General features: G+C 31.3%; 2 protein-coding genes across 5 annotated transcripts; both read left to right on the forward strand.

Annotated features, from left to right (window-relative positions):
- Positions 1–1546: 1546 nt before the first annotated feature.
- On the forward strand, positions 1547–8008 carry LOC101222189 (4-hydroxybenzoate polyprenyltransferase, mitochondrial). 4 transcript variants are annotated; one of them, XM_004148524.3, is made up of 9 exons: positions 1547–1790; positions 1972–2544; positions 3343–3478; positions 4039–4160; positions 4266–4335; positions 4735–4884; positions 6510–6645; positions 6740–6836; positions 7430–8008. In XM_004148524.3, the coding sequence occupies exons 2-9, from the start codon at positions 2141–2143 to the stop codon at positions 7497–7499; spliced, it is 1185 nt and encodes a 394-aa protein (XP_004148572.2). In that variant the 5' UTR covers positions 1547–1790; positions 1972–2140; the 3' UTR covers positions 7500–8008. The 4 variants fall into 4 exon arrangements, with proteins under 4 accessions (XP_004148572.2, XP_011651752.1, XP_031739169.1 ...); XM_011653450.2 differs by having other exon boundaries at positions 1548–1790; positions 3248–3478; XM_031883309.1 differs by lacking the exon at positions 1972–2544 and having other exon boundaries at positions 1548–1790; positions 3248–3478.
- A 2869-nt stretch (positions 8009–10877) lies between these two features.
- Positions 10878–14646, forward strand: LOC101222425 (probable metal-nicotianamine transporter YSL7). Its single transcript, XM_004148525.3, has 6 exons — positions 10878–11487; positions 11664–11827; positions 12497–12594; positions 12682–12816; positions 12988–13177; positions 13286–14646. The coding sequence occupies exons 1-6, from the start codon at positions 11112–11114 to the stop codon at positions 14375–14377; spliced, it is 2055 nt and encodes a 684-aa protein (XP_004148573.1). The 5' UTR covers positions 10878–11111; the 3' UTR covers positions 14378–14646.
- Positions 14647–17244: the final 2598 nt, after the last annotated feature.

A 17244-nucleotide genomic window follows, 5' to 3' on the forward strand; every position in this document is an offset into this window, starting at 1 on the left:
TTTGAAATAGTTTTGAAAAAAAAATTAATAATAAAAAATAAAAAAAATATATATAAAAAAAATTAACCTTGAGTAGAACTTGTAGTTGGTGCAATGTCATAGATACTAACCTTAAAATATATTTATTAGTAAATTAGGTAAGGTAGCACTTTTTAGAGTATATATATAAATAAAGCTTTTTAAAATGGAAAACCAAAAAAGTAAAATAAAATAACAAAAAAAAAAGTAAATCAGAATATATATATAGGCACACATGAATACAAAAGAAAATAAAGAAATATATATAATAATAAATCAATTGTTTGTAAAAAGAGTTTAAAAAAATAAATTAAAATTAAAAAAACAAAACAAAAAAAAAAACCTTTCACCAGTCTCACTCTTTTTTTCCCTTTCTTCCTCTCTTATTCTTCGTTCGTCTCTGTCTTTTCTTTTTCTTTTTTTTCTCTCTTTCCTTTCTTCTCTTCTCATTTACTTCTTTCTTCTATTTTTTTTCTTCTTTTCCTTTCTTTTCTATACCACTCAATCTCCATGTCCGGTAAATTCAAAAAAGAAAAGAAGAGATATGACTGAAATTAGTTTTGTGTGGAGTAGCGACCGAAAGTAAGTGACGAAGTATGGCGATAACGTTTTAACAGTAGTAAATTTTTTTTTGATGTCTTCTTTCTTTTTGCTTGCTTCATTTCTTTCCCACTTCAACTATTGTTTCAACTATTTATAGGGATAAAAAATTATACATTGTAGATGAAATAAGAGATGGAGTAAATCTTTGTTGATTTTCTTTGTTAAGATCTTTGGATGAATTTTGATTGAGATCTTCAAATATATTTCTATTGAGAAATTAAGTATTAGTTTTAACAAATCTCAAATTTTTAAATATATATATATATAAATAAATAAAAATAATTTGATTTATATGGAATATTAAAAATATACATACATATTTGGATATTGGCAATTTTCCAACTCTCAAGACGTGCAAGTTCGTATTAACCTCGAGATCAACAACTTCTGAAAGATTGAAGACTTTGAAGATTAAACTTTTCTTGAATTCCTGAAGATCGAGTCTCAAATAGACTTGCAACTACAACATCCTAAAAATCGAAGACTAAGAAATTCTAAGTTTTTAAATTGTATTCGAGAGAAAACATCAAATGAGTAAATACTAGAGGTTGTATTCACAATATTCATAAATATATCAAAGTTCAATTCCACAAAATACATTTCTATGAAATCTCGTGTGAACACTATGATTTCAAAAAATGATATATACCTAATATATATATATATGTCAAAAAGTAATACCGAAAAAAAGAAGTAAACATGATATATCACATGCTATAATAGTAAACCAAAAACATATATTATTATAAACATAGATTATAATAATATAGCAAACACACTATAATATCCACTCATCCTCACAAATTCCCAAAAATGTTTATTTATCGATTTAATGGTAAGTTTTTGGATTTTTTCTTCTGTAATTTCTCTAAAAATATCAATCGAAATCGAAGTTTTATTGTAATTTCTCACGTTTTCAGCGTCATTTCTTTTTCACCTCTCACCATCTCTCGCCTCTCGCTCTCATCGTCTGTCATCGGTCGAGTTCTTTATGCCTCTTCGCTTCTCCAAGGACAAAGCTGCAGATCGTCCCTCAGTCCTTCTGCGGCCGCCGCTGCCGCCGCCTCTCCAATCCACGTTGGATCTCAATTGGCAGTGGCTGTGACCCACACGACACTAATGGAGCAGGCAACTGACAACTGAGTTTGCTGAAGGCTTGCAATTGTGAGGTATGTGAATTTTAAAAAAACTATAATACTTATGGAATTTGTTGTTTGTTATGCATCAACCGAATATATGATTATGTACGATGAGCATCGTGCTATGTCCTTGAATCAGACGTTAACATATTTTTTGTACGTTGTTTAAGAATTAAGCTTTTAATTGAAATTGTTCACCTTGTAAATGTAGACTGGAAATGCTATATGGAGAAATGATTCATTTGGAACTGGACGAAGACTTAGGGAGCTTACTAATTGTTCTATTGGGATTTAATGTTTCAAACAAATTCGAGCCATTCAAGACGAATTCGTTGAGGTCGTAGTATAAGTTATTTCTATTAGCTTGTTTTGGCTCGGAAATGGCGTCTCTGCTGTTCCGTACTTCACGCAGGTTCGTGTCCTGCCTCTCTCTTCATCGTAAATATCTCAATCTCTTCTCAAGCCTCGAGTCGCCAATTTCATACACCAGAGCTAGTTCAGTTTCCAATTTAAGGTGTTATCGGTCAGATTTTGTTTTTGAAAGTTCCATTCGAGATTTTAGATTTGGACTTATCCATGGTTTTTCTACATCTTCGGACGTAAAAGAGAGTTCAAAGAGTGATGAGAGTCCGTATGGTAGTGTTAAAAATGATGGAAAATCAGAGGCAAAAGCTGAGATGTCCTGGATTTCTTTGTATTTGCCCAAAAAGTTTCAGCCTTATGCGCACCTTGCACGGCTTGATAAACCCATTGGAACGTGGTTGCTTGCTTGGCCTTGTATGTGGTAAGTAAGAGCTACTTCTGTTTTTGGTCCGTGTTTGTTCTGCTGTCAATGTGCAAAAAATGATTTGGAATAAAGGAAACTTTTCGATGTCACGCAATAATAGTTGTTAATTTGCATCTAAAATTGGTTATTATTTTCAATATTCAGCCCGTTTCTGGAATAATAAATATTTTGTATCATACTAATCACTATTGGTTGTCTGGTTTTAAATGGATAATTAGATGCTCTCCAAATTATGCGTTAAATAGGTGATGATTGTCAATGTGTGTATCAACATTTTCCATATTTGATAGTTATGTTGGTGATATATAATTAAATTTGCCTTCAACCACAAGCTTAAGCTTTTGGATGAATTGGTGGTTTAATATGGTATCAGAGCAGGTGGTCCAGGGAGGTCCTGTGTGCAAATTTAATTATATATCACCAACAAGTTACTATTGCATTTGTGAGAAATTAGTGGAGGCATGTTAATTTAGTTATGACTTGCATAGTTCTGTGTAAAAAAGATCATCATGTATTTAATTTCATATGTATTATCTTCGAACTTTACTTGATTATTCATAAAAGATCTATCAATTTTTATGTAATTGCGTATTTTAGTTGGGAAATTATCCAATTACAACTAGTAAATAGGAAAGTCTGCCAATGGTTCACTTTATTACCCTCTACGTATTGAACTATAATTTTCTTTTGTATCATATAGGTTATAAGACGATGTTCACACTCTCGACTGGATCATAAATGTTGAGGGGAGCATGATTTCCAAAATCCATAACTAGAGTAAATTGTATTCTTTAGGTCAATTACCTTGGCGGCACCTCCAGGCCAACTTCCTGACTTTAAAATGCTGACTCTATTTGGATGCGGGGCTTTGCTTTTGAGGGGTGCTGGGTGTACCATAAATGACCTCCTTGATCGAGATATTGATACAAAGGTCATTACACTTCTTTCTTCCATGTATATCATATTCACATTATTTTCTCTATCGTGTGGCTTTTTGACATTATCTCTTGGCTTAACTTTTTGAATAGTTTAGATCGGTTAGTCCTTGCAGGTAGTGTGCAAATCTACGTGTTTTGTTTGTGATCGATATATGTATAGACAATATCTCTTGGCTTAACTTTAGGGCTTTGTATTTTAATCAAGCATTAGTTCATTCCTTTGTTAATTATATCATTGCAACATTTCTAGCCCCCTTTCTTGGTCTGGGATGACTGTAAATTTGCAATGCAAAATAAAATGACTTTCTACTTGGTATCAATTATTTGCTGCATTCCCGTGATCTATTAGTCTCAATATCAGATGATAGATGCATTACTTGTCATGATGTGTGATAAAGTAGAGCACAAAGTACTGAGGCTGATGAATAAAACATTCACTAACAAATAGTTTTACTGCTAAGTACTTTCCTTTCGGATACACCTCCCCTGCAGGGGATTAGTTACTTCTTACTCTTCCATGCTTGGTTCAGCCTCAGTATTTCATCCTTTGCAGGTTGAACGTACAAAACTTAGACCAGTTGCTAGTGGTCAATTAACTCAACCCCAGGGAATCAGTTTTTTAGGGTTGCAGCTATTTTTGGGACTTGGAATTCTCCTTCAACTGAATAATTACAGGTTGGAATGGTTTTGAGTTTCTCTTTAGAATGAACTGGGTCACATAATAAGTGTTTTCTTGTATAGTAGTTTGATGTTTCCAATGTGACTTCCTGTTTTGAACAGTCGCATTTTGGGGGCTTCCTCTTTGCTTCTAGTATTTTCCTATCCTCTCATGAAGAGGTTCACATATTGGGTATGACGCTTTTATTGGGTTTGTATTTGTTAAAGGCCTCATTTGATAAATGATAATCATTTAGTTTTTTGTTTTTGAAAATTAAGTTTATAAACACTAGTTCCACCTATTGATTTCTTTGCCTTGCTAGCTAGGTTTTAGAAGTGTTTCTTAAAAAGCCAGGCCAAGTTCTGAAAATTAAAACAAAATTGTTTTTGAGATTCAACTAAGAATTTAAGTGTTTAGTTGGGAATGATGAAGACAATTGGAAAAAAAAAATGGTGAGAAAATAAGCAGAAATTTTAAAAATTTAAAATCGAAAAGGTAATGGTTATAAAATGGGGCTTAAATATTCTATTTATGTTATTAATTTTGAGAAACCTTGGTAGTTGATGTGCCTTAGCGATATATTTGTGGCAGCCTCAAGCCTATCTGGGTCTGACGTTCAACTGGGGAGCTTTGTTAGGATGGGCAGCCATCAGAGGAACTTTGGATCCAGCTATTGTTTTGCCACTATACTTCTCTGGAGTATTCTGGACTCTTGTATACGATACGATATATGCACATCAGGTAAATTCTGATTCCTGCCTTTTTCTTTGTTTATTAGGATTTTGTATAGCCAGCTTTAAGGGCCATATTTTTTAATTTTTACAAAAAACAAAAGAGTATTTATAGAAGTAGGAAGCTCGTAGTTCATTCGAAATCTTACTCTGATGGTGGTGAACATGGGTGAAATAGAAGCAACTTGTAGCAAAAAATTGTACTTGTAAAAAGCAAAGCAATAGCTGAAATCTTTGGCTATGGAATTCCACCAAGAAGTTAGGGCAAATACGTGGTCCTTTATTGGACCGTTTGTTTCATGCGCATCCAATTTTCTATGGAGTAGACATCTGAATTTTGTGTTTGTCTTGTGGTAATGTAAGACGTCTTGACATCTAGATGTTCCTTGACATCTAAAACATGGATTTTTCAAGTTCCCATGTGGAGCGCATCCTGTCTTTACTTTTTAATCCTTCAAGTTTTCTTATATATATATAGCACTTTGTTTGTTTATATTTTCTAAGATAAATAGTTTCAACCATATATATTACTCTTTTTTACTTGTATCGTTTTTGTTTTTTTTAGAAACATATTCAATTTTAAGTGTAAATATTTATTTTATAAAGAAATTATAAATTGATATATTATTTCATCAAGAAAAATAACATACAAAATAATATAAGAAAATCAGTTTAGAAATAAATTCAGATTAATTAAAAAGAATTATTATGTAAGTTCAAATTATATCAAACTAATTATAAATTAATGAAACATTATGCATATTCATGACATTTTCAAGTAGAAATCTTAAGAAATGAATACAGTTACCCAAATAATCCTAAACATCTATAAAAATATTTCTACAAAAGAAACACAGTTATCAAAAAATACATCTGTAATTTTGGGCATTTAAAGACTCCGGTTTTCTACATTCTCAAGAAAACGATTCACCACTCCAGCCAATTAATGTTTTGTAAACACCAAAAGAAAAGCTGATCCTCAGTGATCTCTCCTGTGTAACTTGATGCCAAATATTGTGGAAGAAACTTAAATGTGACCATTGAGTATTGTGCATGGATGCATTACTCATGGCTGCAGTATTCTTTATTTTATACATTAGCAAAGCCTTGTGCATCTTTCTTAGAGGTCTCTACTCTCTCTGTACTATAATGCTTGCCTTATCGCCCACACCCACTAGGGATTTTACCTCCGGTCACGTGTTTGTACATACTATTCTTGGCTTTCTGTCACTGAGTCTTTAATGGTTTGTATTTGTATCTCACTACTCTTTTTGGTTATTTGGTGATTGTTTTTTGTCGGTGGTTTAACTCTAGATCTAGTGGTACCCGTTACGGTACTTGAAACCATAGTTGCATATGCTAGTAAACAGACATGGAAACGCAACATCATTTGATACTTAGAGGTGTTGCTCGATGTCGTAGTGCCATTTTTATATCTGAATAAAAAGACTTGACAAGTTTCTAATGATGTTTTTTGATTGGATATGAAGAAGTTTTTGGAACTTGGCAAAATACTTTTAGATGCTTTAAAAGAAAAGGTCCAAAGCGCCCCTAGGAAAAATGTTTCTGTCTAAAGCATTTCCAAAATCAACTCTTTGACTTTCTGGTTGCAATGCTTATACTTGCTGGCTTTAGGACAAGGGAGATGACTTAAAAGTCGGCGTTAAATCTACTGCTTTGAGATTTGGAGACTCAACTAAGGAGTGGATTACTATGTTTGGAATTGCAAACATTGGTTGTCTTGCTCTTAGTGGTTACAATGCTGATATTGGTAATCTGCTCTGTGCCTTTCCATGTTTTTAATTTCCAGTTTTGGATAAACTGCAATTTGTTTGGATGTCTTATCCCAAACCATTGTGGAGCAGGATGGCCATTTTATGCACTTTTGGCTGCTGCATCTGGACAGTTGGCTTGGCAGATTTTTACAGTTGACTTATCAAGTCGTGCTGATTGCAATCGAAAGTATGTGTCTGATCTGATTTGGAGGATACTATATCAAGCACCATTAAAGCAAATTAAGATTTTACTGATTTTATGGTTGAATGCATGTATTTTAAACTTAGGCGTTTAAAATAAGTTGCGGAGTAGGAGGTAGAGGAGTAGAATTGAACTTCACTCCTGGTTTGACCAAGGAGTTTGTGGGTGTCACAACTGATAAACATTAATTTTATTCCTTATTAATTCTTTGCATTGTGGGTCCTGGGAGTTCACAAATCTACCTCTGTTCCAAACACCCCAAGTGTCGAATCTCATAAGATTATTTTACTAGATGAAAATCCTGGTTTTTTTTAAACTGAACTTTCTGTAGAATGATGCTTGTGACCATTTCGTTGAAAAAAAAAATTATCAGCTTCAATCCATTACTGTGATGATAATGTAGGTTATTCTGAATGCTTACATACTTTCTGCCTAAAGATTTATCCATATTTAAAGTCGAGGAGATTGTTATATGCATTAGTTTTCTTAGATTGTTATATGCATTAGTTTTCTTCCCTTTTCTCCTTTTGTACAATGCATCCTCATTTTTTGCTTCTCGTTTTCATTTCTGGTTTCAGGTTCATCTCCAACAAGTGGTATGGTGCTTTAGTATTCAGTGGGATCTTGCTTGGTAGACTTTCTTCTTAGCCTTTTCCGAAAAATATGAGAAAGCCAAGATGGATGGTTTGCTATTGTTTGACCTTTTGAGATTATTGAAGACGTGCGACGTGTTCATAAACATAAAAGGATTCGATCTTGCACTATCTTCAAATGATATTGGTACTACAAATCGTGATCGGCTTTTATCTTCGACCTCAGAAATTGGAGAGTGGGTGAAGCTCTGTTGGTGTTGTTTTCATGTGGAGATGAAAGCAGAGGTTTGAAGTAACCGTGACTACTATTAGAGCAGGTTTGAAGTAACTATGACTTGAGGTTGTGGGAGCAATAGGGAAAAAAAATTCAGTTCCAACACAAATGCATTCGATGCATTAGATCTCTTTAGAAAAATGACTAAGCTTATTTCACATTTTTTTTACTAGAAACATATTTTTTGGGGGTTAAATTTGCTTTATTTGTCTTCTGTCGTCTCGATGTAGACAGCCTAATCCGTCTTTAGAATTTATACATCATTTAGACGAAATTGAAAGTTATAATAATGTGTTAGGAATCAAACTCCACAAACATTAATACCCACAATTCCAACAAACACCTCTATGACTTAATATATTCGCGATGATCCTAAGAAGTTCCAGCATTAAAGTTCTTCCAGAAGTTCCAGCATTAAAGTTCTTCCAGAAGCTCAGTCAAAAGTGACTTTTACTAGAATACAGACAAAAATGAAGTAGAAATTGGAACAAAATTATTAGAGCGATAAGAGCAGATTCGAGAGCGTCAAGCTTCCTCAAGCTACAAAATCTCCACATTGACTTCATCTGCCAAACTCCTCCTACTTACAACCCCTTTATGTATTCCGTGGTCCTTGCCTTGATCATCACCCTGATTCGTACCTTCCTTCTCCAACAATTTCCTTGATTCTACTGCTTGTGATTTGACTCTTGCGCCTCTCTCATACGTACAAATTATAGGTGGGGCTTTGCATAACGTAACAAATTCTTTCCTAATTGTAATACAGAAATTTACTTTCTGTATGTGTCTCGATCTGTTCACTAAAAAAACATGTCCATGTATTTAACAACAAAAGTCTACCAAAGCTCAAACTTTAATTTAAACATTGAGGATTAAACCAAAACTTTCCAAAGTTTAGTAATCAATTTTCAAGAGTATTTCTTTTGTTATTCAATAAAAGGAAAAAGAAAAAGAAAACATAATTTATGAATTTGAACAGAAAAGATTCTCCAATTAGGTTCGAATACAAATGGAAACAAAGTTGGTGTCAGTTACCTGTATCCCTCCACCATCAACTCCCACTCGTTCTTTTAGGCCAATTTCAGAATTAAAGCTGTCATTTATTTTTGGTAACATGTTTATTATTTATTCAGCTGTTACCTTTTTTTTTTTTTTTTCTCTTGAGTTGTTAATTCACATTAAACTAAAAGTTGGTCATACTTAATTTTTACACCCCCAATTTCTGGACTTTTTTTAATCACACATATACATGATAATAATTATTATTGTTAAATAAAAAAAATAAAATGTTGACTTATTCTTTACATACATGTCAAATTTGTTTGGTCATTAAGTGTTATACTAGTACATATATTCTCTCTATATGTTATTTGTCATATCATAGTCACCTTACAGAGGTTTAAACATATGGTTGGATTTTTTTTTTTTTGACTTTTTATATTTTCGTTGTTAAACATTTACGAAAGATTAATTTTTATCTATATTTGGTAGTGTATGAATGGTAGAACTTTGTAAATTTATGAGTCTAAAATTGCAATCAACAAATTGAAATTAAAATAAAAGTCAAAGAACTAAATTGAATATTTGGAAAGTATACGAATCTTTAATTATATTTTTGTGAATATTACTACTACAAGGTTTAATTATGTTCTAAAATTTGTTTTGTAAAATGCATATAATAGAATAACATGAATTTAATTGTTTGCTTTATTATTTTAAATATTTTTTTGCTATTTTTTTTGTTATCTATAAATTTGCCAAATGATTTTAAGTCATTGCTTTTTATTACTCTTTCAAATTTAATAATACACTACTTTTTTTAGAAAAATCTTTTAGTGTATTTTATTTTATTTGTAAGTAATTAGAAGCACTTTAGTGCATGCTAAATAAAAAATGAAATTATATTTTTAAGTGAATTAATTATTATAGTATAAATACATTTAGAAAATAAATTAGTCAAATGCTTCCCTCTAAAAAACAATTTACTTTGTTTCTATCTAAATTTATCAAATCACAGATTTTTTCTACTATCGATAACTTGAAAACCACCTTTTAAGTGATGAAAAAGTGTTTTACCTTCGTTTTCTTTTCATTTTCATCTGATGACATCAATTTTTCTAAACAATTTTTTCAGAAAAAGCACTTTTAGTATTCGAATATTACAGGACACAAAAAAAAAAAAAAAAGTTTTCTTAAGTTAAATAGTGTTTTGAATTAAAATCAATATTTTTCAATTTAAAAACTCAAATTGATTTCAATCCAAGTCTTAGAAATTGAAATAAAATTTAAAACATTATAATAAGTATCATAGTTTTTGTTTTTATTGTATTTATGGTTAGAGATGATATAAATAACAGGCTTTTTTTTAGCTAATTAAAAGAAATGTTCACATGAGACTTCAACCAAAGGATTTAGTCTATTGCTACCAACAAACAAGATTCATTTGTTGAAATTAACGTGAAATTTTCAACAAATAAATTTATTTAGAATTTCAAATAAATATTAATTACCACCTATCAATGCTTCACACCATTCAATAAACGTAGGTTCGGATTATTCTATACACAATTTTCTTATTTGAACAAAAATTCACTTTATATGAATTCAATTTTTAAAGATCAATGAGACTTTTTTGCTGTGAATCTCCGTATCTAAACTAAATCTATAACTTAATTTTTATTTAAATATGGCTAAACAAAAGTAGTAGATCATAGATGTGAAAAGATGCATGAGTTTGAAAGAAAGTTGAGATGAAGTTTAGAAAAATTAAAATTGAGATTGATGCACTTTTTATTGTCTTCTTCCATGGAGTTTAATAAAATCTATATAAATATTTTTGTTATATTTGAAAGTGAGAAAAATTGTTTGATTAAATTGAGGTTGGTTAATAAAAATTGATTTGATTAATTAAAACAATAGCAAAAGCTTTTAGTTATTTTGTTATTGTTATTGTTATTTATTTTTGAAGGAAAGGTTTCAATAATTCGAACGTGTCATTTTCAGGGAGATTTGGTTTTGCGGAAGAATTCCCACCGCTTACGGATCCCCACATCAGCAACAACGGCCTCCTCTCCATGCAAATTCATGCAATCAATTTCTTTTTTATTATTTTCCTTTTTCAAAAGACGTAATAAATAAAAACAAAATATTCCAAATCTTAATTTGTTTTTTGAATCTTCTAATTAATCTCAATCATTCAATCAAATAAATCAAATCACACAGTCTGATTTAATCTGTCACAAAACTAATCTTCCCATATTCTCTTTTCTTTGGCTATCCCAAAATTCTTCTTTTATAAATTTACTTCCCTTCCCCATAAATTTCCCATTTCGATTCTCTAACAAAGAACAGTAAGATTGTGAAGGAAAACATCGCCGGTGACAGTGAGAAAAAATGGAAAGAAATTCAAGCAAGAAGGAAAATGAGGGCGAATCGGGTTCTGGAACCGATGGGGGTGGAGAAAGGATTGTGGTCGAAGATGCTTTTAAGAATTTGGAGGTTCCTTCTTGGCGGAATCAGATCACATTTAGGGCTCTTTTCACCAGTTTTATTCTTAGTATTGTTTTCAACTTCATCGTCTGTAAACTGAATCTCACCACTGGGGTTATTCCTTCTCTCAATGTCGCTGCTGGGCTTTTGGGATTCGCGATTTTGAAGGGTTATACCTCGATTCTTGATCAGCTTGGTCTTATGAAACAGCCATTCACTCGACAAGAAAACACTGTGATTCAAACATGTGTTGTCGCCTCCTCTGGGATTGCGTTTAGCAGTAAGTGTTCTGTTTCTTCTTCTGTAATTTTAATCTCGATTTGGGTCATACATGTCTAGGATCTTGATTTGAGTTCATTGATTCAGAGCTATTTTACAGGATTATTTGATTGTGTTTTTGTTTCTTTACATTATTCGTTTTATTTATCAAGATTTTTGGAATGTGTTGATGATTAGGCGGTACTGCTAGTTATCTTCTGGGAATGAGTGCTAAAATTGCTGCTCAAGCAGAAGAAGGGAACATGCCGATTAATATCAAGAAACTCTCCGTTGGTTGGATGATAGGCTTTCTCTTTGTTGTTAGCTTTGTTGGGTTGTTCTCTATTGTGCCTCTTAGAAAGGTTGGTAATGCAAACAATTAAAACCCCATTTTTAAAATGTATTGTTTGGTTTTAGTTGCTCTTTTTATTCTATTTTAATGCATGTTTTTGAATTGTTTATTCTATTTTAAAGCATGTTTGGGAATGATTTTGAAATGTTTACTCTATTTTAATGGATGTTTGGGAATGATTTTGAAATGTTTATTTCATTTTAACCATGTTTTTGAATTATTTTGAAAATTTATTTTATGTTAATGAATGTTTGGGAGTGATTTTAAAAAAATCACTTTTACATGTTGAAGTCAATTTGAAATATGCATTTAATCACACAAAGTCAAGTAAATCCTTATTTTTTTTCACTTTTAAATTCAATTTTCATACATTTTGAATGATTAAAAAGCATGTTTCAGAGTGGTTTTAAAAACTTAGTTGTTGATTCAATTTAGACATGTAATTTTGTTTATTTAAAGCCACAGATTTAACGTAGTAGATGAAATATTGGGCTCTCAAATGAGTTCGAGTTCTAGTTTAAATGATTAATGGTAGTGGTAGATATTCCTTTAATCTGAAGACAAAACATATCATTAGAACAAAAGGAAACGAGTACGAAATGATGGGACCCAAATAAAATCTATATCTTATTGTTTATCATCATTCAATCTAATTTCTGAATTGAATTCTTTTCAATAGATGATGATTATAAAATACAAGTTGACCTATCCAAGTGGAACTGCAACTGCATATCTCATCAATTCCTTTCACACACCCAAAGGAGCTAAGCTGGCAAAGTAAGTATTGGCTCTGTTTTTGTTTTTACATTAAATTGGATGTTCTTTTATCTTCCTTAATATTAATCCATGGTTATGGTTTTTCAGGAAACAAGTTGCAGTCCTTTTCAAGAGCTTCTGTTTCAGCTTTGTATTTGCTTTGTTCCAATGGTTCTTTGCTGCTGCAGATGGCTGTGGATTTTCCAGCTTTCCCACATTTGGTCTTCAAGCCTATGCAAAAAGGTAAAGGAATTATTCTAAAGCAATACTTCTTTTACTCTTGAGTTATCAATGATGTGTTTATAATTTTTATGTCTTGCTGTAGTGAATTTGCTATCAAGAACTTCTTTCATTTTTAAGTTGTAGTAAAACAGAATCCGCAACGTTTATACTAATGTTGGCCGAATGTAACAGGTTTTATTTTGACTTCTCATCTACATATGTCGGTGTGGGAATGATCTGTCCTTTCATGGTCAATCTATCTCTCCTTCTTGGAGCCATCATCTCATGGGGTATCATGTGGCCCTTAATCGAGCTAAGGAAAGGTGATTGGTACAATGCTTCTCTATCTGCAAGCAGTCTTCATGGCATTCAAGGCTATAGGGTACCTCTCTCTCTCTCTTTCTGTCTGAGTATCTTCTCATTGCATTCTTTTCATAGCATTTATTAATGTTAATGATGTAAATTTAATGTCCTTGTTAATGATTCTCAGGTTTTTATTGCCATTGCTATGATGCTTGGTGACGGTCTTTACCATGTATGCTTCATGCTCTTCCAAACATTCTACAGCTTATCCAAACAGAAGTCTGGCTCTGGAAATGCTGATTCATCGTTGGAAATCACTGATTACGATGCTCGACGAAGAATGGAGTACTTCTTGAAAGACCAAATCCCTAACTGGGTAGCACTGCTCGGCTATGTAATACTTGCAGCCATATCTATAATCGCAGTTCCCTTAATCTTCCATCAGTTGAAATGGTACCACGTTTTGGTTGCTTATGTAATTGCCCCTGTCTTGGCCTTTTGCAATGCCTACGGTTGTGGGCTCACTGATTGGTCTCTTGCATCAAATTATGGTAAATTTGCCATCATCATCTTCAGTTCTTGGGTTGGCCTTGGCAATGGAGGTGTTATTGCTGGCCTTGCTTCTTGTGGTGTCATGATGAGCATTGTTTCTACTGCTTCTGACCTTATGCAAGACTTCAAGACTGGTTACTTGACTCTAGCTTCGCCTCGCTCGATGTTTTTCAGCCAAGTTGCTGGCACTGCCATGGGATGTGTTTTGTCGCCCCTTGTCTTTTGGTTCTTCTTCAAAGCTTATAATATTGGAGACCCCGAAGGCTCATACCCTGCACCATATGGTCTAATGTACCGTGGCATTGCTCTTCTCGGTGTCGAGGGTGTCTCTTCCCTCCCCAAAAACTGCCTCACTCTTGCTATTTGCTTCTTTGTTGGTGCTATAGTCATTAACATCATTAGGGATGTCCTCCATAAGTTTGAAACTAAATTCCGCATCTACCGTTTCATACCAAGTCCAATGTGTATGGCGATTCCATTCTACCTAGGTGCTTATTTTGCCATCGACATGTGCGTTGGGAGCTTGATTCTTTTCATCTGGCAGAGGAAGAATAAGGTCAAGGCTGGTGAGTTTGCTCCTGCCGTTGCTTCGGGACTTATATGTGGTGAATCTTTGTGGAGTGTTCCAGCAGCCATATTGGCCTTAGCCGGTGTCAAAGCTCCTCTTTGCATGAAGTTCTTGAGTTCATCAACCAATGCTAAGGTCGATGCCTTCTTAGAAGGCTAATCAGTTTTAATAATTAGTTTGTTTAGTCAATGCAGTTACGTTTGAGTGATTTAGTTTAGGTTGTTTTTATTTTGTCATATACTTTGTACAAAAGCAAGATCGATCTCGAGCTTTCTACTTGTGATTAAATGATAAATCTTCGTATTTTAGACAGCTTGTTGTTTCCTCAACAGGTGTATATGCTTTTGTATTATATTAATAAGTTTGAGATTAGACAATGTATTTTATTGATTGGCTTTTAGCTTATTGGTGAGTACTGCTTTAATTAACCATATGTTCTTATCTTTGCATTCATCGTAATCCTTCAAGATTTTATATGTACGTATAAAACTTGGCAGTCTATTTCCAATATACTACAATTAAAAGAAGCATGTAAAATAATTTTTTAATCTTTTCAAAACGCTCCTTTTTTTTTTTTTAATTTCAAAACCTTCTCGTTCTCCTTATAAATAAAAGCAAAAATTGTCAACAATTTTGGAATGTAAGAAAACAATGTATATTTAATATATACTACACTACATATTTAATTTTTCGAGAAATAAACAAATGTATATTTGATAAGTGCATGAACACTCCAATTTATATAATTTATCCTCTAATACCGTGAACAATATACAAGATTGTATATTTACATTTTTTTAATATATTCGTAAACGTAAAAAGAAAATCATGATTTACTATTCTCAACATACATATATATATATATATATTCGTAACATATATTTATATTTTCCAATAACACTTATATACTATATGCAAAATACATTTATATTGTCCAATATATTACCGGTATACTTTATTTTCTTGAGATTTCGCTTCAATCCACGAATAGTTAGTTGATTCTTAGCTATATATCAACATGAAAAAAATAAACAAAATGTCCTAAAACAAAACCAAAAATTATTTTGAAATATTTTGTATCTAATAAATTATATCAATCAAAATTAATAAAAAAACTCATAAATGGAATTTCAAATCTTGAAATAAAAAACTCGTAAATAGTTTTATCAGTTTTTTTTATTTTTGAAAAAATCTCATTAATTTTTTAATATTACTTAAATCTAGTTATTAAATATTACTAAATATTTTTTTAGTGTTTATTTAATTAAATTAAAAAGTAGAATTTTATTAGAATTTTGATAATTATATGTATACGAATATATATATATATATATATAATTGTTATGAAAAATAAAAAAATAATTATATTTTTTAAAATATATTATTAGAAAAATATATTTTTGTATTTTGGAAAAAGATAAAAGTCTGTTGTAATTGTATTTATTGAAGAAAGAGAATGATTAAGTGGAAAGAGTATGATTGAGAGGAAGAAAGAGAAGGATTAATGGGGAATAAACTTATTCTATTTCCAATCCTCGCCCCAAACATAGAAATGACTATATAGTTCTTTCCTTTTCCTTTCCTCCCCACACACCTCTATGAATTTAAAAGTCTATGGATAATAGAGGTGAATTGAATTACTTTTCAGATTAAATCTGTTTGTATAAATTGTAAATGAAATACAAGTTTAGATACCATACGAGTCAATAATTTATTAGCATTTTTACAATCGATCTAAGTAATAAACTCATGCGATAGGGATAGGGCCGAGATACTTAGACTTTATTAGGTTTTTTCTTGATGGGTTATATGTTTCTTTGACTTTAACGACCTTATTAAATTTATCATACATATAATTTAATATTTGTAGTTTCTTGAATTTTAAAATGTTTGATGTGAGTGCAATATTGTTTTAACTTTCACATTAATTATAAAACAATTCTTGAAAGGGGTTGTGAAATTTATGCTGTTTTGGATAGGAGATGAAGAAGATATATCAAGCTCAATAGTCAATGATGTGATGAGAAAACAAATATGGGAAGAAAGTATTTCAAATGGTCTAATAATTAAGATGGTGTGAGTTATAATTCTTGAAGTTGAAGTTGAGAATTATGATATTAGGAGCTATGGATTATTCAAATATTTTAACAATTTGTTGAGTTCCATCCACTATTAGAATTAGAATGAAATTGTTCAACCTTGAAAAAGTTCAAAAAAGGGATGTGCTATATTGGCTTGGTTGTGTAAATGAAAATGATATAAAGGTTTTGAGACAATCTTGTCATTGAGTTTATTGAGTTTATCTCCGAGAGAGATTTGTATGTAATTGTAATACGTTTTTAAATAATAGATTTATTTTTTGTAAAGTAGTTAAATGATGCAATTGCAAAGTGGAAACTAAATGTTCAACAATTATGCTTGATTTGGAATTTCAAGATTTCGAGTGATTTCAATTTATAATAAATTTCAAATGAATTTACTGTGTAGAAAGAGAAATATTTTAAATTTTGAAATGATTTCAATTGATGTTTGGATTTTTTAGATTTCGATAGGATTTAAAAGTAAATTAATTAATCGTCATGTTATTTTTCTAATATTAAATTAACACATTATAGATATAGATAAAAAGCACATAAAATTTCAATTTTCTTTTCTTTTCAACTACCAAATAAACATTAAATTTTCAATACAATTTCTTTTTTGTTTCAAAACAAAAACAATTAATTTAAAACCATTTTTCATATTTCAAATCACTTTACTTAAAAGTATTTCTTCAACTTTATTGTATCCGAACTAATGGTTAAAGACGGAGAGCATACAAATAACTATCAAGTCAAGTTTATTTTAGTTTGTTTCTTGTTTTATTTATCGCACTTGTGATGTATTTTTGGATACATATATTTTATAAATATATTACTATTACATAACAAAAATAAACTTTTGATTAGAGTATGTTAATAATAGCTTAACTTAAGTGACGTTTGTATTTAGGACTAAAAGGTCACCATTCAAATTCCACATCTCCA

The sequence above is a fragment of the Cucumis sativus genome, chromosome 3 (genome assembly GCF_000004075.3).
Source record: "Cucumis sativus cultivar 9930 chromosome 3, Cucumber_9930_V3, whole genome shotgun sequence".
NCBI classification, from domain to species: Eukaryota; Viridiplantae; Streptophyta; class Magnoliopsida; order Cucurbitales; family Cucurbitaceae; genus Cucumis; species Cucumis sativus.